This window comes from Rhineura floridana, chromosome 2 (genome assembly GCF_030035675.1).
Source record: "Rhineura floridana isolate rRhiFlo1 chromosome 2, rRhiFlo1.hap2, whole genome shotgun sequence".
Taxonomy (NCBI): Eukaryota; Metazoa; Chordata; class Lepidosauria; order Squamata; family Rhineuridae; genus Rhineura; species Rhineura floridana.
In genome coordinates this window covers 110,982,553-111,008,052 of record NC_084481.1, presented here as the reverse complement: position 1 = coordinate 111,008,052, position 25,500 = coordinate 110,982,553, and the positions used below count along the sequence as shown (strand labels likewise).

Below are 25,500 nucleotides of genomic sequence, written 5' to 3'. Positions count from 1 at the left end.
CCCGTTCTTTACAAACCCACTTTTTTTCAGTCCCAAGAAGACAGCAAAACCAGATAGGTCACTGAGCCTGGAGAGACACTAATGTGGCTGGTGTGGGCTGTGTTTGGTTTTGTACGTGTTAAGCCCTCCTATCAAATAATGAAATACGTTTCTCTTCTAACAGTGCAACTTTCCTTAAGAATTTACAGAGGAATCCAACTTTGCAATATTTTCTCTTCTTCTTGCCTTTCTTCTACCAATCCATTCTTACTCAAATGTAGAGCCATTTTCTTAATATATCAGAAACACTTCTATTTATATGTTGTATATCTCCAGTATCAGCTGCCCCCACTGTCTGCCAAATTTAGCTTCTTTTCCCTCTAAATCCTGGAATCAATTTCCCCTGAACTTTGGCTAAATTCAACCTTTGATTTCTGTTATTTTTGTTTACAAATAAAGTGTGTCACATAAAGATACAATATTGATCCCTCCGTGTAGTTGCTTAAAAGTGGTATGGTCCAGAATTAACAATAAGGGGTGTGTCTGTGTCAGTGTGTGTGTAGATATAAGCTTTCTCTAGAAATAAATTCTGTTCATTAGCTAAAAAAATTAAGTGTCCCTTGTAAGATTTGCTTATGCAAACCTAAGGGGCTGTGATTTTGAACCCCTAAATGAGAGGTGGCCAATGTAGATCCTTCTAGATGTTGTGAACTACAACTCCCATCAACCCCAACCAACCTAGCCCATAGTAAAGGATGATGGGAGTTCCTTCATGTTTGTTTCCTCCTAATTTTTCTTTGCTTTCAACAAAGTCTATGTTGTGTAATAACAATATTGTTGGATTTTTTTAAAAATTGTTTTCGATGCTTTTTTTCCTGATTGCATGTCTTGGGGAAAAATTCTTTTCCCACAGATGTCTGGGAATAAATTGGCAGTCTTGTGCCATATATGTATGTGGGGGGGGTATACCACAGTCAGAAAAGAATTACTTTCATTTGCTTTCCAGAACAGGGACTGTATTGGTCTGTGGTACTAAAAAGAATCCTCTGTATAGTTATTTAAAAGTGATTTCAAAGTAACCCCCTCAAACTCAGTGGACTTACTTTGGAGTAGACCTGCACAGAATAGGGAATTTTAATCTGAGGTAGTCACAGTGAAAATTGAAGCAGGTGGTCTTTATTCTGGAATAGTTAATCCAGAACACATTTCTCTCTGGCTAATCATCAGTTCAGGCTCCAACTACTGCCAACATACAGCTTCAGGCAGATTACCCCTTGAGGAAATGCAGAGTTGCCCAACTCTGCCTTATAGTACACACTTTTTGAGACTGGGACCATGTGCAGTACTGGGTTCTGCGTAGCACCCAGCATGCTTTCACTAATTATATGATAAATGGTGACCGTAGTAGTATCATTATATAATATAGTGAACATGCCCAGAAAAAGAGATCTCACAAAAAGTTTACAAGTAAATTAGACTAATAGTCCTATCTTTGTTAAGGATTATGCTGGAATGAGAAAAACCTTCTGTTTACTTTGAGGGCTACATCATCCTTGAATCTCAGAGGTCATTCTGTTGATTTAGTTTCAAAATATCATCATGTTGATTAGTCACTCCTTTAGATCCTGCTTTTAGTATAGGTAAGGTTCAATCATGACATAAGGTTGTTTGCTGCCCTGGGCTCCTACTGGGAGGAAGGACAGGATATAAATCAAATAAATAAATAAATAAATAATGATGCCATGTGGTTCCTGCAACTTTTAGGAGGAGAGTGTCAGTAGCTTCCAAATTCACATTCTAACCAAGCATTTACCACCCCTTTGCAGCTGTTCTGAAGTCTTGCAAAAATGCAGGAACAGTGACACTGACCTTGATCATCTTGTTGGGGGCTGACTGTACACAGCCACTACCTTGGTAGAGCAGATACCACAAGGTAAGCCCTGAAGCAGCAGCCACAAGCCTCCTTGCTGTCCTAACCCATCCTTATTAATACCTTGAGGGTGATTCAAATGTGGAAAAGGGCAGACTGCCTACTCTTTCCATGTGTCTTCCCTAAAGAATTTAAAGGAGGGAGTGGGAGATCTTGTCCCTGACTTCCAGATTAACTAATCTGAAAGGGAGGAAGAAAGAAGACTGTCAGAATGATTTCATGCATATGCTTTAAAAAAGTATGTTTGGAGGGGGATCCATCCACGTTTTACAATGATTTTATATGTATGCTCTGAAACCCATTCACTTTTTTACCATGCTTCAGCCATTCTAACTGAACATCATGGTGCTTAAAAAATTATAAAAGTGATCTAATCCACATTAAGTAATCTTGTCAACAAGATCTCAACAGCACACGAACTATATGGGAGCTAGGGGACTGTTTTCTTTTTTTAAGAAAGTAGATACTGCTTGTTAGCAAATATAACAGCGCAGCCCCAAACAGTGCTTTCTGAAAATAAGATTCTGCTTTCCGAGTGAGTCAGAAATCAAGCCTATGGAGCTTGCCAACAAACTATCATTTTTCCACAGAGATCCAGAGCAGCTACCATGTTCTCTGTCTTTAATGCAAACTCCATCTGTGGGATAAGAGCTATCTCTCCTCTCTCCCCCTCATCCCATGCATGAAGAGGGGAAAGATAATATTTTCCATACAGTCTGGAGTGTTATAAAAGGAATCACATATATGGGTGTTTAGCAGCAGACCAGAAAAATGCACTACAAGCTTATGGATCACAGAAGAAACCCACTGCAAGCTTATGGGTCACAGAAAACCTTGGTGATATTTATATATTCAGCCTGTTGTATCTATATAGTAGCCTAAACCATGCCTTAACACGTATGAGCAAAAGTGGGTTCCTAGAGCAAAGATCACAGCCGCTGCACTCCTCCCTCTGTCCAGCTGCTGCCATGCTATCTGGGGCTAAGCCATGGTTTGGCTTACATTTCGTCTGAACCCAGGTTCATGGCTTGTCTTTCTCTAGGCAAATCACAATGGTAAATGAAGAAAAAGCCTTGGTTATAGTTCATGGTTTGTCTGGAGTGAGACAAATCTTGAGTCCAGCCTCGGATATGATGCTAAACCAAACAGTGGCTTAGCCCCAGTTAGCCCTGCAGCAAGACCAGGAGAGGAGCGCAGCAACCGCAACCTTCTCTTCGGGAACCTGCATGTTTGCTTGTTCATGTTAAGACGTGGTTTTGCTTGGCATTACATGCAAACCAGGTCTATATGCCATGTCACTGTAAAGAAAAATATCAAGCATCACCACTTTACAAAAGCTTATCATTTGTCTTAGTCCCCATCTACACTATGCATTTAAAGCAACATATCACTTTAAACAGCCATGGCACCCCCCAAAGAATCCTGGGAATTGTCATTTGTTAAGGGTACTGAGAGTTGATAGGAGACCCCTATTCCCCTCAAAGAGGTACCATTCTCAAATTGGTTTAAGAGTTAATCCTTCTTCCCAGGAACTCTTGACAACTGTAGCTCTATGAGGGGAATAGGGGTCTCCTAATAACTCTCAACACCCTTAGCAAACTAAAGTTTCCAGGATACTTTGTGGAAAGTCGTGACTACTTAAAGTGGTATGATACTGCTTTAAATATATAGCACAGATGGGGCCTTCGCTCACTAATAAACAATTGATGGTCCCAAAGTGAACCTCCAAACCATGTTTTAGGAGCCAGTGTCAATTCGGCCATAATATAAATGAAGAGACTAATATGCAGAAAAAAGATTTCACCTACAGTCTTGCCTTTATGTATATTTACAACTGCTTACCTATGTAGAAATATGCATACAAATCCCTGGGCATACAAAAAGTGCAAAGTCTTAACAATGCAAAAGCTTATGGTAGCTCAGGTGATAACAATTTCCCCCTTCAGCCTCTTGCATATATAATAATGTGCCCTAACCTCAAACAGCATTCTCTCAGTTTCTCATTTTTCCAATCTTATGTTCAGTTCTCCACATTTCTGCAATTTGCAATTTTTTAAAAATCCTCATGAAAATTCTCCAGCATTTTAGTGCAAATTTCTTCTAATAAACACGTTGTAGGCAGTTTTGACTAATTTACACATTTTTGCAAGCCACTTCTTATCATATAATGCCTTTTTGCATGTTATTTTCACTCACATATTCATTTTTATGCACACTTTCCCCCTGGCACAAGCATTTTTGCAAACATAGTTTGGTTCGCAAACAGCATTGCAAAACTCGAATAAGTGCGAATTTCAAAGGATGGCAGTGTTTCAATTCTCATATTGCTTGAAATGTGAACAGAGCTTTGGCGACCTGTGGGGGAGGAGCTTTGGCAACCCCTGTGGGGGGAAAGGGCAGCTCTGGTGACCCCTGTGGGGGGAGGGAAGAACTTTGGGAGGAGGGGGAAAGCTTTTGGAACCTATTGAGGGGAACAGGGCAGCTTTGGGGACCCATGGGGAAGGGGGAGCTCTGGAGACCAGGGGGAAGGGGGCAGCTTTGGTGACCCATGGGGGGAGGGGGGAGCTTTGGTGATAGTAGGTGGGTTTGACAAGCGAAGCAAGCAGGGGCAGCAGCCCCTAGTGTGACACACACGCACGCAATATACACATACATATATAGATTCTAACATTCCATCCCACCTTTCTAATGTTGCCACGTGTTAGTGTGACAAGAAAATAGAAGCTAAGATAAGGCTATGCCGATTGGCATAAGTGTTCAATTCTGTAGGATGAAGCAGACAACTTGTCATCTTTACTAGTCCCTGAGTGCATCCCTATAATTTATCTCGTATAATGCCATTAATTTCTTCAGGGAGCTAATAGTTGTTTTAGAGGGCACTGTTGTGATCAGGGTAAAACCTGCAGGATGCTATTGGGGGTCCCTGTACCCCCAGGAGTCTTTACAATATATAATTCCTCCTTGCACACACACCTTGTCCATATTAATGACTAGCTTTTTGGGACGCAGCACCTGTTTTTACTGATGCTCTTGCGTATACAGAAATGTCAAAAATGGTGGCTGGGTTGTAGGAGAGGCAAGCAGTATGATAACAGGGATTTAGAAGCAGAGTTATTAGGGCAATGATTACTGCCAATACATTTGCAGCCAATGATCCAAATCCAGATTTATTAAGTGTCTTGGCTGGCCCAGGAGGTGGAATGTTGACTTATTTGCCCCTCTTCTGCTCTGTCCAACACACCAGGACGTTGTAGGCTGTGTGCCTCCACGTTGATTGGCAATGCTTAGAACTAATGTCAATTGATATTTCTATTTTTTTTAAATCTTCTCTCATCACCATCTCTGTCATCCCAGCTCCTTTCACTAAGACAGGGATGGGGAACCTCAGGCCAAGGAGCCAATGTGGCCCTCCAGGCCTCTATCTGGCCCTCAGGACTCTCAACAGAGAATGCTCCCTCCCCTTGCTCACACCCCTTGCTGGCTCTGCTCCATGTCCTCCTCAAATGCTTCTGCTGCACTAGAATGTGTCCTAAAACTGCGATAAATGTGTCAAGACATTAGCCGAGCCTGCTTGATCAGGCCAGTGGCCCATCCAGTCCAGCATCCTGCTCTCACAGTGGCCACTCAGATGAACATTGGAAGCCTACAAGCAGGACCTGAGCACAAGAGCACTCTCCCTCTTGCTAACCTCACGGGGAAAGATATGTGTCGAAAACCTCTGACATTTGTGTGGTTGAAATGTAGCCTATTTTATAAACTTAAGAGTCCCAGCTATTGGTCCACCCACTTTTGACTCTGGCCCACCCACCACTGGCATTTGGCCCCCAGAAGCTTCTGCATGAGGCAGTGTAGCCCGAGGCTAAAAACAGTTTCCTACCCTTGCCCTAAAAGATGCTGTATTTTCCCCTGACAAGATAAAACTGACTGCCATAATCTTGAGCCATTCTTATTTATCACAATAGGCCTCTCTGCAGAACTGCACAAGCTGTTCACAATCAGCGCTCTTCCTAGCGTGATATTAAGACTCAGTAGTGGAAGTAGGGTGACCAATGTCCATGCTAGTATCTAACTCAAGTAGCTACTACCACTCTTCACCTCTCTTTTTATTCATGCAGGTGTAGGGGCTCTAGGGACCCAAACAGAAGTAAAACTGACATATGCAAGATGACAAATTGCTCTCATTCTTTAGCTCAAGTATGGGGAACATTTTTTGGCCCAGCAGGCCAGAACCTTATCTGTCCTCACCCATGTGTAGCTGAACTACACCTAGGTTCCTAATGGATTGTTTAGTGGAAGATTGGTGCCAGTAATCACAAATTTGGAAATGGATCCTGTGAAATAGGACAAGTCAAAGAAGTACAAAACTATGTGTTGATATTCTTTTTCTCAAAATTTCATTTCTCTTTCTTTGTTTTGATGCTAAGTGAACCAAACTAAAAGTGAGCAACTGGGAAAGGTAATTATTTTTGTTATTTGGAAGAAGAGAGGGGGAGGTGTGTTTTTTAATGCTTTCTGGATGGATATGGAAAATCATCAAAACAGTAAGTTAATCAACCAAAAAAATAGTGTTGCATTGGGCAAATGGAGTCTAGGGTGCTAGACTGAAAAATTGCCAAGTGTCCCATCTCTTCTCTGGATTGTGCTGGATGCTGTAGTAAGCGACTGCTGACAAATTCCCCCTCCCCTCTCTATTTTAGCTCCTTAATGAGCTTTAATGCCTGTTTTTTGTTTAGATTTCCACAGCCCTCAACATGTGGGCTCTAACCCAGTGAAGTGTGGGACTGAGGTTCGGGCTTCCAAATGGCCCCACACTCTTAGTGCAGGATATCACTCATGAAGTACAGTAGGGCCCCGCTTTTCAGCAGGCCGCTTTTTGGCATTCCGCTAATATGGTGGCTTTCAGTTAGAGTAAGGCCCCACTCATACAGTGCTCGATCCGCTTTTATGATGTTTTTTGGGCTTCAGGCGCCATTTTATTGATGGAGTTCCGCTTTTCGGTGCGTTTCGCTTTTAGGCAGAGGTCTGGAACGTAACCTGCTGCATGAGTGGGTCCCTATTGTATATACTCTACCCTTGTGAGTGGTTCATCTTTCCTTTATTGGAGAAAGGACTATGCCTGCAGGATGTGCATGCACTGTTGCACCATTGCTCATGACTTCTACCATACTGAAGAACACAACCAAGGCAAAACCTGAAACTTGCTTCTGTGCCTTGTACACGGGACCTAAGACTAGGATACACAATGAACCAGATTTAAATTTTAAAGGTGATCCTCTGGGATATCCCTGTTTAACTTGGGGGAGGGGGGAAGAGGGGAAGGAAATACACCTTTATGTAAAATTTGTGCAAAACCTTCAGAAATAAGGTATCTATTCCTCAATACTACAGAAGTGCCTAATGCTTTTTGCCTTTGTTGGTGAGAAGGCAGTCTAATGATGATAAAAAGAATCTGCTTCACTTTCTGTTTATTGTGCAATAAATGCACATTTTCTTTCTCATTTTGCTGTGTCCTCACGTCTCCCCTCAAGGTTCCACTTCTATTATGAAGATAACAGCTGGGATTTTCAAGACCTTGACACTGGGCAAATTCAGCTCTCTCTCCAGACAGTGCATTTGCTGGTGTTATGAGTTCTGAGTGGAGTGTGGTTGTGCAATTTGCACAGACATCTATTAAATATTATTTGTGATGCAATTAACAGGGAGTAATACCGCAGCCTTGCCATATCCCTGCATGCTCACTCTTCAGAATCCGACATGATGAAGTGCTTATTGTGCTGATTATATGCAACAAATGGCTCCATGCCCTTATGCTGCTACTTTAAAATGCGGATTGATGACATTGTGAACCCAGCTCCTTGTCACAGGCTCATATAGTTAGGAGAAGACAATGGGATTTTTGTTGTTGTTACTTTGCTTTTAGAAGCTAGAGATCTTAGCAACCTTTTCCTGTGTAGGAAGGGGGGGCAGGTAAAGGGTAGTTTGTTCATGACTCTGCCCCAATTTTTCCACTGCATTAAATCCCCAGAGAGTCTCCAGCAGTCCTACCCCTTGTGAGAAAGACAACTCCAACTACTGAAGCCCAGGATTAAGATGCTCAAGGAACTGCTGTGCACATCTGGTATGCATTAAGATGGATACATTGACAAAGAAAATATACTCCAATCTGAAGCAAGAATGGGGTTAACCTCTTCATTTCTGGGCTGAGAATGGCATGTCAGAGGGAACAATCCCAGCCTTGTGGCAAAGGCACTGAGTTGGGAATAGAGAGGCAGGGGGTCAAGTTTTAGTTGTACTTTCAGGTTGCCAAACACAATCTCAAGCTGAAAATAATAATGTTGATCAAAAAGGACAATTCCTGGACATGAAAGTGTGCATGAGTTCCCCCACCCCCTCAACACTGCGGGAATTTCACTGAATATTGAACCTCAGTCTCAAAACTCTCACTTATCTAAATCTACCGTTGGTGGCTTCACACATTGCAGAAGGGCCTATCGCTCTCCATCTGGGTGAGGTGGCAACTCTTCATTTTACTACATTTAAATCCTACGCTTCTTCCAAGGAGTTCAGGGTGATTTATATGGTACTCTCCCCTGCTTTTACCCTTCCAATAGGATGGGGGCAGATGTTGTTGGACTGTAGTTTCCATCACCCCTCATCACTGGCCATGCTGGCTGGGGCTGATGGGATTTAGAGCCCAACAATATTCAGAGGGCCACGGGTCCCCCGTCCCTGCCTTACAACAACCCTCTGCAGTAGATTAGGCTAAGAGATGGTGACCTAAGGTCATACAGTGAGCTTCATAGCTAAGTGGAGATTTGACCTTAGATCTCAGTCACTCTAGCCGCTATACCACACTAGCTGTCTTTTGCAAGTCAAGTCAATTTCTAAAGGCTAATTCGTGCAACCATTTTTGAGGGTCACAAAAGCATCATGACTTTCCCTTTAATTTTGATGCCATTAACCAGACTCGTAATTGCTCTGGCATGTGATGAGATTGTTGCTGGCCTCGCTCAAAGCAGTTTTGGAATGTTTTCCAACATGTAGCCAGCATGTGCAGGGAGAGTACTTCACCTATTTTTTTTAAGTGTGCATCTTAAAAGGTAAAGTTGTACATTTAAAAAACATAATGTGGCACACAGGTATATGAAAATGTATGCATCATCATCAGGGACACTCCTCAGTGAGCCATGATTGACTATGGCTCCCTATTGAATGCCCATGGTAGCAGACTCAGGGCTTTTGGCAGCATAACGTGTGAAACAGCCCTAAAAGCTATGTGGATATGGGAGACCCAGGCTTAAATCTCTGTTCATCCCCTACAAATCATTAACTCTCCACCAAACCTACCATGCAATGTTATTGAGAATCAAGTACAGTCAATGTAAATGTTCAAGTACATAGGAAAGTACTGTAAAAATTACAAATAACAACATGGAGGATTATATCTTGCCATGTAAGGGTGCATTTTGAAAACTGTTTCACCATGCCAAAATTGTGAAAAAATGTCACCACCACAGGCTGGGGTGGGTGGGATATGTTAATCAGAGCCCAGCTGTAGGTTACTGTAAGTTAAATGTAAATACAAATAATGTGTACTGATTTATAGATGGAGTCCCCCCTCCAGCAATAGTTATCTGAAAGGTAAAGGTGTCCCCGCACTTATAGTGCGAGTCGTTTCCGACTCTTAGGGTGACGTCTTGCGACGTTTACTAGGCAGGCCATATATATGGGGTGGGATTGCCAGTTCCGTCCCCGGCCTTTCTTTACCCCCCAGCATATGCCAGGTACTCATTCAAGAGGGCATTAATCTAAATAGTTGACTAGGTGATGGTCATATTGCCCTTTGTCTATCTTTAAAGGTGTCATACTCATACCTTAAATATGCTGGGCCATTATGCTGAAAGGTGCAGCTATATACATAGCAGAGTATAGTAATATTCTACACATTCTATAGCAAGCAAACAAGCCTTTGTGTGGTTCCCATAAGGATGTTCAAAAAGCATGAAACCCAGTATGTTTTAATCTCAGTGTAAGGGCTGGACAAGGCAACCTTCATATACTATAGACTTAATACTCTCTGTCATTCTGTGAGCAACTCTAAACTGTCTCAAGAACATAAGAAATGCTTTGGCAATCTTGTTAAGAGGTAGAAAATTACAAAGTAGAGCCTGCCCCCTTGAGGGCAAGCAAGAAAATACATATGATTTCTGACTGCATATAAGGGTACATGCCCTTCTGGCAGAATCTTTTCTCCATGTGCAAAACAGAGATATGGCCTCAAAGATTTATAGGCCATGGCACAGATTCCTATAAATACAAATATTTTGACACTATCACTGTTCTGCAAATAACCATTTGTTGTATGTTGAGAAGCAAAACATGAAATAGGACTGTGATGCAAGAGTTAAAGCATAATCCTATGCATTACTCAGAAGTTAATTCCGCTAAGTCCAATAGAGCTTTCTCACAGATAAGAGTGTTTAGAATCACAGCTATGATCTTGGCTACATATGAGTGATCTAATGTGACCTTTGGAAACTTTTCTAAAGCCAAGACACTATTTTTTTAAAAAACGTCCCTGTGCATGTCTAGTGTAATCAAAGTCAGGCCAAACTCCTCCAGAACAGAGTTCTGTTCTACAGTGTCCATTTTCACATCTAATTGGAGTGTCACCCAATTGTGCTATTGCTGCAAAAAACCACCATGGCCTGTTTTGCACACAATGCTAAGCCAAACCATGGCTAAACATGAACATGTGACTATAGTAATACCTCAGTTAATGAATCCTCCAGGAACAAAGCTTTAATATTGAAGAGATGCTCTGTGTGACCTGTATGCATGTTCTGCATAGGTCCATGTGACATTCTCTTAGGGATATGCAGGGCATGCAAAATTATATGCAGCACCAGCCTAAGCATGTTTACTTGAAAGTAAGTGTCCACTTGGGTTTACTCCCTGGTAAGTATATTTTTGAGAATGAAGAATGCCAGATAGTAAATGGACTGTCAACTCTAGTGTTAAATAAAATCATAAATTGTTTATTTATTTGATTTATTTAAGACATTTATATACCACTTAATCATTCTCATTTCTAAGCAGTGTACATAAAAACACAGCATACAGAAAATTTTAAAAAATCAAACACTAAAATCATCACAAAACCAAACACTACCTTAAAATGCCTGCTGGAACAAGAAAGTCATAGCCCTGCACCTGAAGTTCAACAAGGAGGTTGCTTGTCTAATCTCAGTTGGGAGGGACAGGCTTGGGCCCACATACTGAATACATGGAGAATCCAGTTTTTTATTATTGCAAAAGACATAGGATATATATTGGATATTACTATTAGATTATGCTATTTATCTTTTGATTATATTTTGTCCCACTTTTTTCTTGAACTGTTGTATGAATTATAATGGCCTGTAGTTGAAAGCAAGATTTGGATTTGGAAGTATCTTTAGGATTGAAGCCTGAGTGAATCAAAAGAAATGAATCAAAATCCACATTCTCATAGTTGTTACTATCTTACCATCTGCTGGTTTAGTCTAGTGTTACTGCCAGGAAATATATCAAGCTCAACAAAACAACGTTGATCTAGGAGTGTTTCTCCAACGGCCTGAACTATATAACTCACATTTTTTTCAAAAGGTTGATAATGCGAATTCTTTTTAACTTTGGAGGCAAGGCTCCAGAATATTAATCAATGCAATCAATTGCTTTTCATGATGCTAACGGAATAGTTTTTACAAAAGAGTATTAGACTGACTCTCAAGAACTGCCATGTCTCCTTGTTTGGCACTTACATCACTATCATGCTAATTGTCAGCTTAGACATGACTAGAATTTAAATTGCACAAAGAGAATCATTTTAAAATGTTCTGAGGTCTAAAGCAAATAAAGAAAGGGTGGAAAACTAAAGGAACTGATAACTAGGTTCTTCGTAACCTCTCATTGTAAACTGTCTCAATGCAAGAACCAAGCCATCTTTTAGCTCTTCCTTTTTATTCACTCAAGTGGAGTATGTTGCTGTTTTACCATATTTTTTTAATACTGCCGTGCACACTTGAGTTAAACATAGAGCTGCGACTCCTCTGCCCCGTTCTCTGGAACGCAGTTCCAAGGAGTCCAGAGATACTTCACTAGGTATCAGCTTTCCCAGATAATCTCCTTCTAGTGCCTGATATTCTTAGCAATTGCTGTAATCTTACTTAGGACCCTCCAAGTCTCCTCTAAGGGATCTAGAGAATTCAAGACAGCTGAGGATGAACATGGCAAAGGAAGGGATGGAGCCTGCTAGCACAGCAAAGCTAGTCTTAATCAATGACCGTACAAGGGCAGCCCCTGAGCTTTGTAGAGCATTGGAAACAAGAAGCCAGAGTAGAAAGACAACCTTGACAGTTGTGCAAGGATAGCTGATTGTGTCTGTAAGAAGCTATTTTCTAGTTATATATGGCGTAGCTTAACAACAAGAGGTGCCTGATAATAAGTTATTGCCCTACATTTACGTCACTACAATATGCATGCTCTCCAACTGTACCAGCTTCAGTGGGTGCAAAACTCAGTGACTGGTTTTGGTTGGTACTAGCTGCAGGAAATATATTTTACCACTGCCACCTTATTTCAAGCACAATTCAGAGTGCTGGGGTTAATCTTTCAGGCACAACTTAGAGCGCTGGGGTTAATATTTGAAGCCCTTTATTGTTTGGGACTGGATTATCTGAAGAGCCATCTATCACCTTACAAATCTATCTGGGCATTATCTTTCTCAGAGCTCTTTCTCTGGGTGCCCTTGCCTTCAGAGGTGAGGTGAATGGTGACTGCAGTGAGGGCCTGTTCAATGGTGGCACCCTGTTTATGGAATGCCATCCCCAAAGAGGTCTATCTGACACCTTCATTGCACTATCTGCCAAAGCTTTTATTTAGGAGTATTGATATGATATAGATTTTTCTTTGCTGTTTTGTCTGCTTTTTAAATTATTTTTACTATTGTATGCTCTATTAATATTGTTTCTTGTGTTGTTTGATTTTTCACTTGCTGACGTATTTTAATATTGTTTGTTTTCAACTATTTTTTGTATACCACTTTGGAAATTTTTAAAAGTGGGTTCTACATCTTTGATATATTTTTTCTTTAAAAAAAATTACCTTCATAATACATCGCCTGATCTTCTCAACCGTGTAATACCAGATGCTGCTTGTACTTTAAATGCAATCCCGCATATGGCTATTCAGAAGTAACATGACTCTTAAAGCAGGAGTGGGGAGCCCATGGCCTTCCAGATGTTGTTGGACTACAACTCCCATCATCCCTGGCCATTGGCCATGCTGGCTAGGGCTCATGAGAGTTGGAGTTCAACAGCCTCTGAGGACCAAAGGTTAGCCACCTCTTAAGAGTTTTCACAGCAGCCTTCACTCATATACTCTCTCACACATCCACTTATTTGTCTATTTTATTCGCATTTAAAATTCAATATGCATTTTAAATTGTTTCTAGAAATATGACTGGGGGTGCTTCCAGACTGTTTTTATTTTGTAGATTATATTCAATTGCATACTAGCAAAATCAGGTTCTGCAATCAAAGTGAATTTGGCATTCTTGCACAACAAACCCATTTGGACTAAGGAAAGTGATGGCGGGAAAAGGCAATGAAAAGTGTGGCATAAAAAGTGCTTGACACGATGGTGCATCACCTCCCAGCAAGCTAATCAGAATCAATGTTCAATAAACAGGCAACATTGTATATCCTCCCTGCAAATTTTCTGCAAACGAATCAGGATGAATATCAGTAAAGGATCATCTGGAAGTGACTTGGAGATATAATAATTTTAAATTTAGATTAATGCAGAAATAGGCTTTTCTTTATGCAAAAACCCCCAGAAAGATCAAAACGTTTCAAAGGCAAACTACACTTTTTGCACTTTCATCAAAAAAAGAAAAAAATAGTTGAAAAATATTTAGTGTCACTTGGGAAAAATATCTCCAGACATTCATCAGAAAGTTCTTTAAAATTTGAAAAGTATATGCTTATGTAACAGAACCCTAGAGTTTTCAATTGGTAATCTAAGGAACTAATGGAGAGGCAAATTCTAAGAGAAGGGTGGTGTGTTTTATGTACGCGTGTTTTGTGGTGAGATATCCACATGCAGAAATGACTCCTTTGCATATGTACCTGCTTGAATCCTGAGCAGCACAATACAGCAGGAAAAAACACATAATTTGTTAGTTTCAAGAAATTACCTGCACAACTAGGGACACCACAAAGATGAAAAAAACAACAGTTACTGACACTTTAGAGCAGCCTTCACCAACCTGGTGCGCTCCACAGGTTTTGGACTACAACTCCCATCAGCCCCAGCCAGCAAGCCAGCAGTCTGTGCCGGCTGGGACTGATCCCAGTTATAGTCCAAAACCTTTGGAGGGCACCCAGTTGGTGAACTGAGCAGGGGGTTGGACTTGATGGCCTTATAGGCCCCTTCCAACTCAACTATTCTATTATTCTAAGGCTGTTGTTGAGATATGTGCAAATATAGCCTGAGACTAAGGATGGATTCATGCAATTGTATTCTCATGACAAGGTGACTTTTTGCTGTGACATGCCTCCCCCATGCATTGTTAAGATGGCCACTTATGCATCACCAAAAATGAGAACAAAAGAGGACAGATTTGCAAAAAAAAGTACATATGCAAATTTATATGTATAGATGCATATTTAAAAATGATTACTGTAATTTAAATAGAAATACAGTAAGTTTCATTATAGCAGTGGAGACTGTAACCAGGTGACCTGGGTGCTTGCTCAGTTTGCTGTCCAGGGTCTAACTGAAGATGGCCAACTTTAAGGTCCCCCTGCTCTCCCTTCTAAACTGTTATTTATCTTTCAATCTAACTCCAAAAAAATCAGGGGGGGGGAGGTTGAAGCACAGTTCGGGGGGGCAGTGCACTCATTTGCCCCACCCAGGCTACAAGGCTGCTGTAAAGTACAACATGTCACTCTATGCATTGTGGTCTTCTAGATGGTCCAACATGTGTTCAATGAGGTCAGCAGATTTAATATTTGAGGCTTGGTCAATGTATTTTGCCCCATGCTGGATCAGACATAAGACAGGAATCATGTAGATCCTCACCATGCTACTCCACAGTGGAAAAAATGTCCATATGAAGACTACGACCCTGTGAGCAAGGATGTCAGTGTGTGATTTTTTAAAAATACTGCCTTCTCCTTAGTGAGGCCAGTGGGTGGAGCCAATGCATATGGTAAGTCATGTGGTAGGTCAATACAGCTGATTCTTAGGGATGCAGTTTTACAGGTCAGATCAGTAAAATAATAAATAAATAATAGATTGTGATGGACAGTTGCCATTGCTACTTGTGGAGTGTATTTCCCAAGCAATTTCAGCTGATCAAGAAGAAACCAACTAGGACAAAATATAAATATGCTGAGAAGCATTGTTATTTGCAAGAAAACTTTATGGCAACGTTTCAAAGGGAAAGAGGAACTACAGCAAACCAGCTTTGTGGTTACTCTGAGAGGAAATATGCTGTTCACAGATTTGATTTCAAGAAAGAAAAGGGGGGGAAGGAGAGCCGTTTCCATCCTTATAGTTCCTTACTTGGCATTTTGAAAATGTGTAGAAGGGGAGTGAGTGGTCAGAGAAGACCTATGAGTCTTTGCAATAGGTGCATGTTTGAGTCCTGCAAAGGCCTTGAGACTTTCTTGGAGATAACTCCTAGACGTATCTGTCTTGCAAAAACTCCCTTCAGTGGTTTTCAAAGTGCAAGGGGGTGGTAGTGAACGCAGAAGGAAATGCAGCATCAGAAGCAGAAGTTAGAGGCAGTTAGAATAACTCATTCCTTGACTTACTCACAACCTTTAAAAATAGATTATGATTGTCACTCTTAATTTGGGGGGATGTTCTCAAGATTGCATGGATCTGTTAATTCTTAACATGCTTTAACCACTATTTTTTCATATAAATTCATCATGTTTAAAATGTCAAAGTGTATACCTTTTCCCTGCTATTTGTACTGACATTTATAGCAGCATGCTTACAGTTCTATGTTCAGTTTTGTCCCTTATTCAAAATTCTCTCAGAGAGGTCTAACTTTATACAAAATTTTATAGTTAGATTCAAGCAGCCTTGGGCACAGGGCTCATTCTGCAATCTGTCTATGCAAAAACATCACCTTACTATATATTTGTTTGTAGTGAGTCATAGGTCTGTGGCCTACAACATTAAAAGGTTCAGACAACAGAGTCACCAAAGGCAATTCACAGCCAAAGCTGAAGAAAAATGCCAATGTGGTTAAAGAATAAGCTGGTTGCACGCCCAAAGATCATGTGAATAGACTTTCACTGGCATACAATGATCTTCATTTTTTTCCTCTTCCTGGACACTCTTTAACTTGCAGAATCAAGGGAAATAAAGCACTACCCTAACCCTAAGTCTACCTGCAAAGCATGAATCAAGCACCACCTCTTTCTCCCTCAGAGCGATTGGCACCAACAGCAGCATCCCTTCTGAGGTGAACTGCCGCTTGCAGTGCGGGGGTGCGGGGAATGATTTTCATCAGAACTGCAGTGCAGAGGGAAATTGTTAAATAAAAATTCCTCCTAGAATACCATAGTCTCAATCCTGATCAGCTCCCCTTATCTGTGTGGCTGCTATTTTACACACACGCCTTTTAAACAGACAGCATGGACATGTTCCTTTCTTGATGTTAAGAATTTTGTGCTGAAAAAATACAGCTTCTTTTGTATTCTGGTCAATAATACTTAATGGTGAATAATACTGTTTTTAAGAAAAGCCATCTAGCCAAGTCCCCCCCCCCATGTGGAGGTGATATCAAGAGCATCTCTGAAGTCATGGTGTTTGCATCAGTAGCTGATATGAAACATTTGGAAGAGTTAAGAATGGACAGCCACATCACCTGGCACTCAGGGCCAGATTTACATACAAGCTAAACAAGCTACAGCTTAAGGCCTCACATTACAAGGGGCATCGCGTTAGAAAGAAAGAAAGAAAAAACGTTTAGAACATTGCCACTGGGAAACCATAAACATCATACAAAATGAATATAATTTTTGGTAGATATTGAATATCATTGTTGCAGCTCACTTGCCAACAACAGTAAACAGTAAACAATTCTACAGAATGTCGTACACATGTGGCCTTTTGTTTTCTTGCAGAAAACACCCGGTGTGTATATATAAGTTATATCTAATTTGTATATTATAACTTTATATCATATTGTTTAATTGTGTTATGTGTTTGACAAACTCCTAAATAAAGAATGTGCACACATATAACTTGCATTTTAATACCTATATTACATGACTATCAAATTCCATTTAATTGTACAGCCCATATTTTGCATTTAAAATTTGTATTATTTGTTGAAGAGGGAAGGGCCTTACTCATGTTATAGCTTAGGGCCACAAGTTACATCCGGCCCTGCTGGCACCTGAGACGTGCTCTGAGATGCATCACCACTATCCACGTTCTCATCACCATTATTAATAGCACCAAACTGGATGAGACAGCTGCTGATCTGGTGGTGCTTGGGTGAGGAGTGCAGAATCCTTCTCTCTTCCAACAACTTCACCTCCCTACAGCCCCTCCCCCAACAGGTTTTTCACACACATTTCAAACTTCCAGAATAAGGATCCTGATGAAGGAAAAGTGACATCAAGGGGGAACAGAGTTTTAGGGCTGGTCATGCCATGCAGTGGGATGTAGTGACCAGCTTCAGGGGGTGCGGGTGGGGGATAGATGAAAGCATGAACTGGGTATCTGAATGATGCAACAAACTTTTTAAAGTGTTGGCAAGATGGAGGGAGGGTACCATTTGGGCTATGCTTCAGGCAACAAAATGTCTTGGGCTAGCACCTAAAGATTGTTATGAGGTGAGCTGTGGATGGGGGGGAGGGTTCCACACTTCTTACCCACGTGCCCCATTTTTGCTTCTTAAACTGGATTTCCCGCCTCTTCACATTTTCCACATGGCTGAGGCAGGTCAAGGTTTAAACACACAGATCTGCCCTATCATATCTATCCTAGCCCTAACACCTAGCATTTATACAGAACCTTAAGAGCATTCAGAACACTCCACATATTATCTTAAGCAGCCTTGCAATGACCCCATAAGGCTGACCAATATAATTATCACCCCAATATATCAAATGGTATGGTGGTGGTAGGAGTCTGAAAGCCAGTGACAAGGCTCCCCAGCATGTTTGTGGCTGGAACTATATCTCAACAGGAGCTTCCCAGCAAATGCTTCTCACCACCACTGCACTAAAAACTACTTTGGCATGAACAGCAACGGCACAAAAACTCATCTGTGAGAGGCACAGGCCAATGCCCCCAAAGTAGTCAACAAACCTGCTCTCCACAACTCCCATTCACTTATCTCTTTCTGGATAAGCCCCTCCCCCTTTCCTATCTTTTTTGTGATCTTTAAACTGTCATAGATATGACAGCCTGTTGAAGATAATTAAAAGCCAAAATGTGTCCCAGTGAAGCTGAGCCACTCTTAAAGGCCCTTACCTTTGCATCTCGTCTTGAGTCCCTTCCTCTACCCCAGTGTCAAACTCCATGTCCCCCAGACATTCTGCATCAGCCATTTTCTTTGCTTGTGAAGAATGTGGTCCGGTCAACTTGCTTTGCAGACTGTTTTGTAAGGAGAACACTGAGTGTGCAGTTGATCTCTCCCCACTCTTCCTGTATTGGCTGTAAAGGCAGCACAGCCGGAAACCATGTAGGTCTGAAGGTGTGAGTTTGTTTTTCACTCAGAAAGAACAAAAAAAAAAAACTTAGACAAAAAAGAGAAGTAATCCCCCACTCACCCAACGATGTAGGCCACAAGGGGAAGAAGGAATAATAGCAGCTCAAGGCTGAATCTTTGTCCTTAAATCAAGCTGAACCTCACAAATGTTGCATCAGCAGCCTCTGTTCCTACATGTATGGATAACTCATGTTCTCCTTCTTCAGCCTTATCTATGTTTCGTCTATGTTAGGATCCTTAGAGCAAATAACAGGGCTGGGAGATTGGACAGTTGCAACACAGCGTCAGCAAGTATCTACAAGCAGCATATTTGAAGGGATGGAAGGAGGGTCAAAGTCCACAGCCTTGCAAAAATGGGCCCAAAATCAGAGGGGTTGGTTATACAGAAGAACAGGGAAAGCTGTTTAAGTTACTGAGGCTTAAAGGCCTAGTGGCAATCAAGCAGCCATCATCACACAAAGATATATTGTTAAACACATCACTTTGTATCCTTCAGCAGCACCTCAACCAGGCAGATTACTCTTTGGAGAGGACAGTGATCCTGTTTGTGAGGAGAACAGGACTTTATATATATATGTATAACCACTATTCACACAATACTGGGCCTTCTCTCTCTCTGGCATCTCAAGGATAAGGCCCCCCCCTCTGCCCACCTCTTCTCTCTCTCTCTCTCTCTCTCTCACACACACACACACACCCCTCTTCAGGCTTCTAGAAATCGCATATCTGCAGAGCTGCCCCTGCTGACACTTCTGAGGCTGCTGAAACATCTGCATCCTGATTCATCAGCACAACAAAGGAGGAAAAATTTCCTGACCAAACAAAACTAACAAGCAATATAAAAATCAGGAACAATATAATACTTTTTTTACTGCTTATATTCACTTATATACAATAAAATATTTTAAAACAAAGATAAAGCATTTAACATAAAAAGATGAACACTTTATTAAAAAAATAATATCCTTATTGCGAGACTCCAGTGTGTGAGCGTATGGAACTGCTAGTTTTAGTAGTGGTGGAATAACACTGTTCATCTATGCGTGCTCTCTATACCATTTCCAACACAGTCTTTCTACAAAAAGTAGGAAATGAAAACAGATGGGGCTGCGGATGGCCCAATATGCAGCATTTTACCTGCCAAAACACTATAAATCACTGTGCCATAGCAAGTAAAGAGGATTTGTCATACTGAGCAATTTTTGCTATGAACAATGGATTTACTTCCAGGTAAATGTATTTAGGATTAGCGTAAGTATTCTGATTTAAGCCGATTTCAAAGCAATACAATCCAATTACTAAATAAATAAATAACAATACTTTTGGCTTAGCTTGTAGATCACGCAACCCATGATTGGAGTTTCTGATAAATAAGAATGATCTCCACTAGTATTATTCTTATTTATTTATTTATTTATTTATTTTATATCCCACCTTTCCTCCTAGGAGGAGCCCAGGGGAGCAAACAAAACACTAAAAACACTCCAAAACAGACTGTAAAATACAGTGCCTTGCAAAATTAATCAGACGTCTGACCAATGCTCTCATATTACTGAATTACAGATGGTACATTGTAATTTCGTTCTGTTTCAACGGAAACTCAAAATCAATTATTGTAAGGTGATACTGTTTTTATGTTGGGAAATGTGTGTAAGAAACATAAAAAAACAAATATGTTGCTTGCATAAGTATTCAACCTCCACACATAGTTTTTTATGTTTCTTACAAATATTTCCCAACATAAAACCAATGTCACCTTACAATAATTGATGTTAAGTTTCAGTGTTTCAAAATAAAATATCATACAGAATGAAATTACAATGTACCATTTGTAATTCAGTAGTATGAGAGCATTGCTCAGGGATCTGATTACTTTTGTGAGGCACTGTATATTAAAACAAAACATCTTTAAAAACATATTAAAACAAAACATTTTTAAAAAGTTTGAAAAACATATTAAAAATCAATTCCAACACAGACACAGACTGGGATAAGATCTCGACTTAAGAGGCTTGTTGAAAGAGGAAGGTCTTCAGTAGGCACCGAAAAGATAAGAGAGATGGTGCCTGTCTAATTATACAGCCACGAGAGTGGCTGTATACTATAGCCAGCGTGGATTTTTCACATTCCACAATGTTAAATTGAAAATACCCCCATGCCATTCTGATGCTTCCCATAAGCTCATTTCAAAACAAAGCCTTACAAAAAGTATAGTCCTGAACTCAGAAATGCTTGCTTAACAACCCTGTAAATTTTCATGGTGATACACAAAACAGTCAGAGAGAATCGAGAGTTCAAAGTCCAAAAAGAGAGACAAAAACCCAAAGCACTTTTGGACTTTTTTGTTCTCACAGTTCTCATAATCTGTTGAAATTCATTAAAAATCAGCCATGTTCACAGAGTACCTATAATCCTATTACTGACCTTGCCCCATACTCTGACCTTCATCTTCTGCAGTTTAAAAAATGCCTGACTGATTTTTAATTAATTTCAGAAATTTTGGCTTGAATGCAATGATAGTGTCGGACATGCTCAGTAAGAAGCAACCGTCAGTGTTCTAAAACCAAGACTCCCAGCTGCTGGGCTTGGCTAATCAGGGGGCCACCCCCACACCAGACTTTGATTTTACTTGAGACAGTCATGGCTTCCCCAAAGAATCCTGGGAAGTGTAGTTTGCGAAGGGTGCTGAGAGGAGACTCCTATTCCACTGACAAAGCTCCAGTGGCCAGAGTGGTTTGCCACTCTGGGCTCATCCAGACGACTGTAAAATGTGTGACATGATCGCTTTGTGTTTTCATTATTTTTCGGTCGTCCATATGACGCCGCACGATTTTGCACATTTTCGCATGGTTAAATCCGCTCCTGCAATACCGCAAATCATGCGATTTGCTTTTTAAACCGGAAATCATCCGCTGTACCTTCAGGCGCTCGGATGCAATACCGCAGACTTTACAGCTGTGGGCATTTGATGGGCAGTTCTTGGGCGGTTCCCTATATCCCTTCCCTCATTCTCAGCCAATCACGTATTTCCACTGTTGCGCATGTGCGCGAATGTCCGGGGAAAGCCTGGGAAAAAGGAACCTATCAGAGCAATGGTGTGGTGTTGCCCCCCCCCTGCAACTTCTACTGCGCAGATGCAAAAAAGCGCATTTGCGCAGAAGCAGCAACAGCAGTTAATTTTTAGCCAGCCTGCAAACTGGGCAGCCGCTCAGGGTGAGATCTGCAATTGTGGTTGTTTGGAAACTTTTTCAAGGGAGAAAATATTTATCTTTGCCTAACCTGCACCTCCCACCCCTCACCCCCCGCATCAAATGCCCTTCTTGAAGTGTTGGTCTTTGCTTCCAGGCATCCAGAGTGGAGGGGAAAAGATAAATAGAGGCTTTCCTCTTGGATTACAGACACTCAGGCACCCTTAGTCAATTTCGCTTTCCTTTCTGCAAGGCTACTCTCTTTGAGTCTTGTCAATTTCAACCACAGCCAGCAGGTTCTCTGCAGCCCAGCTGAGTTGAAAAGCATACAGTCACTTTTGGGAAATATGGCAAATACAAGCAAAAACCCACAGGAATTATTGGCATATAAGTGGTTTGCTAGAGCGTCTCAGCCACCCGCAACCATAGAGACTGGTGGTCTACCTTCCTAGACATGACACATCGTTACTTGCTGTTCTGGAGAAATAAGTGGAATTGCAATCATGTGTATCTCCAGAAATGTTAATATGCATAAAGGTAGAAAAGCAAAAAGCATACAGTTGTTTTTGCGAAATATCACAAATACAAACAAACAAAAATACAGGAATTATAGGCATATAAGTGGTTTGCATGTTTCTTTTATCAGAGGGAACACCGCAAAGCCTGTGCTGGTCGATTCAGTGCAGATTGACACAGCAGCACGTGGGGCTGTTTGCCCACATTCCCTGCCCGAGCCAAGAGCGGCCACCCGTGGGGGGGGCTGTTTGCTTCACTCAGGGGCAGCATTCCTGCCGCCAAGCCACATAACGGTCTGGGGCTGAACCCTGCAGTGAATGAGCCCAACGGTTACGGGGGGATTCGCCTGGCAATTACAAGCACTGATCTCTTGCACTGCCCACAATCCCCCTGGATGGTCAGGGGCACCTGGAGACACCCCCTGGCTGGCGCTGCTCCAGAGTGGTGAGTGACAAGGAACTCCATTATAGCCACTACTACCAAACCATCAGGAAATTCAAACTTTTGCGCTCGTACGTTCAAGCGCATGCGCCTTGTTGTGCTTTATTGCAAAGGGGGAGAGGAACATACGTCATATTTTTGCAGACCAATTGGCTGATAGGGGGGAGTGTTATGGGCGGAGCTGGGAAAAAGCGAGAAGAAGTACGGGTCCTCTGCCTGCGTGTGTGGGCGCAAAAAAGCAGTTTTTTTCATTGGGAAAGAGCGAACAAACAGGCAAAGTGAGGACTGTCAGATGACGAACCAGATATGGAAAATGTGGATTATCCCGCTCTGTTTGGATGAGCCTCTGATTGAAGGTCTGTGAGAGGAACAGGGCGTCTCCTAACAACTCTCAGCACCCTTCATTAACAACACTTCCCAGGATTCTTTGAGAGAAGCCATGACTGTCCAAAGTGAAATAAAGGCCTGGTGTGGATGTGGCCAGGGACAGCTTTGGTTTAAATTTGGGTGGGAGGCTATATGTGCCTGCTGTAGAATAAAAAGGTGGGGGAAACACTGAAAAGCAATGATACTGCTGAAAAAGGTTTCCTTCTGGAAAGTAAAGGGGCTTCCCCTCTGCCCAGTGCCCACCCACCCAATCACCTCCCCTCCCCCTCCTCCTACCCTCCCTGCCCCTCTCCCTGGTCAGTGTTGGACTACAGCCTGGGAGACCAGGGTTCAAATCCCCACACAGCCATGAAGCTCACTGGGTGACCTTCGGCTAGTCACTGCCTCTCAGCCTCAGAGGAAGGCAATGGTAAAACCACCTCTGAATACCGTTTAGCATGAAAACCCTATTCATAGGGTCACCATAAGTCGGGATCAACTTCAAAGCAGTCCATTTCCATTTACAAACATGATTGCACAGAAATAAATCCTATTGTACTCAAACAGTATGCAAATGATCAAACCCACCCTCCCTTCTCCTCTCTTCTATCTCCTCCCTCTTGCCCCTTCCCTCCCCCTTCCTTTACCCCTCCCTCTCCATCCTCATCCCCTTCCAATCCCCCTTCCCCCTCCTCCCCCTCCTCCCCTCCTCCCCCTCCCCTTCCTCATCCCCATGGTCAGTTTTACCTATCTTAAGCATGATTGCTCGGGAGTAAATACCACTGAACTCTATAAGCATGCAAATGATCAAACCTGCCCTTCCCTCCCCCTTCTTTTGCCCCCCTCCAATCTGCTCCTTCCCCCTCCCCACTCCTCCCCCATGGTCAGTTTTACCTATCCTAACCATGATTACATAGGAGTAAATCCCATTGAACTCAATAAGCATGCAAATAATCAGGCCTGCCTTTCTCCTTCTTTCTTTCTCCTCTCCCTTCCTCCTCCCCTCCCCTCTTCCTTCTTCCTTGTCCCCTGTCCACTCCAGCCTTTCGTCCCTCCCACCTGGTCAGTTTTACCTATCCTAAGCATGATTGCACAGGAGTAAATCCCACTGACCTCAATAAGCATGTAAATGATCAATCCATTCTCAGTAAACTTGCACAAGATCCCATTTCTTACCTCCTGGATTAAAAAGCAGAGAAATTCACTAATAAGCAAAAAACTTGTGGTTTAAGAACATACCTATAGCCCACAGATATTTCTATCAAACTTTAAAAAGTAGGGGAAATGGGCAGCTATAGTAAATGCAGCAGAGGAGCAGGAGACCTGACCTCTTCTCTGAGGCACACGTTACCAAATTCTTCCAAGCTACACAGGAAGTGGATTGGACTGTGAAAGACCAACCCAAATTGTGTTTGCATTTTGACAAATTTGTAAGGCAGTACAATATCTCAGAGAGGAGGTCAGGTCTCCTGCTCCCCTGGTGCATTCACTATAGCTGCCCAATTTCCCTGCTTTTTAAAGTTGGATAGAAATATCTGTTGGCTATAGGTAAATTCTTAAACCGCAAGGTTTTTTGCCTATTAGTGAATATTTAAGGGGAGGGAATTCCAAAGGGTAGGTGCCACTACTCTAAAGGTTCACTTCCTATGTTGTGAGGAATGGACCTCCTGATAAAATGGTATCTGCAGGAGGCCCTCACTTGTAGAGTGCAGTGATTGACTGGGTATATAAGAGGTAAGATGATCTTTCAGGTATCTTGGTCCTAAGGTGTATAGGGCTTTGTACCCCAAAAGTAGAATCTTGAACCTGACCCAGTAGCAAATGGGCAGCCAGTGCAATTCTTTCAGCAGTGGGATGACGTGTTGGCTATACCCTGCCCTAGTGAGCAATCATGCCACCGCATTTTGCACCAGCTGCAGTTCCAGACCAACCTCAAGGACAGCCCCACATAGAGCACATTACAGTAATCCAGCCTGGAGTTTATCAGGGCATGGACAACAGTGGTCTGGCTATCCCGGTCCAGAAACAGCCGCAGCTGTCTTACCAGCCAAAGCTGGTAAAACGCACTCCTAGCCACTGAGGTCAGCTGGGCCTTTAGTGATAAAGATGGATCCAGGAGCACCCCCAGACTATTAACAGTTTGACGTTTTACCCTCCAACAAATACGAAGTGTACTGTATGTACATATATATATATGTAAATAAGCTAGGAGTGTTGATCATAGTTTTGTTTATCCTGTCTATATTATTAACTGGTATGATCCTTTTACCAAATCTTGCCAATGAATTAACCAA

General features: G+C 41.9%; 1 protein-coding gene across 1 annotated transcript in view; it reads right to left on the bottom strand.

Annotated features, from left to right (window-relative positions):
* LSP1 (lymphocyte specific protein 1) overlaps positions 1–18,755 on the bottom strand; it is a 97,538-nt gene extending 78,783 nt beyond the window's left edge. Inside the window, exon 1 of the mRNA XM_061610147.1 lies at positions 18,458–18,755. Within this exon, the coding sequence (XP_061466131.1) occupies positions 18,458–18,534 (77 nt within the window). The 5' untranslated portion in view covers positions 18,535–18,755. The remainder of the gene's footprint in view (positions 1–18,457) is intronic.
* Positions 18,756–25,500: the final 6,745 nt, after the last annotated feature.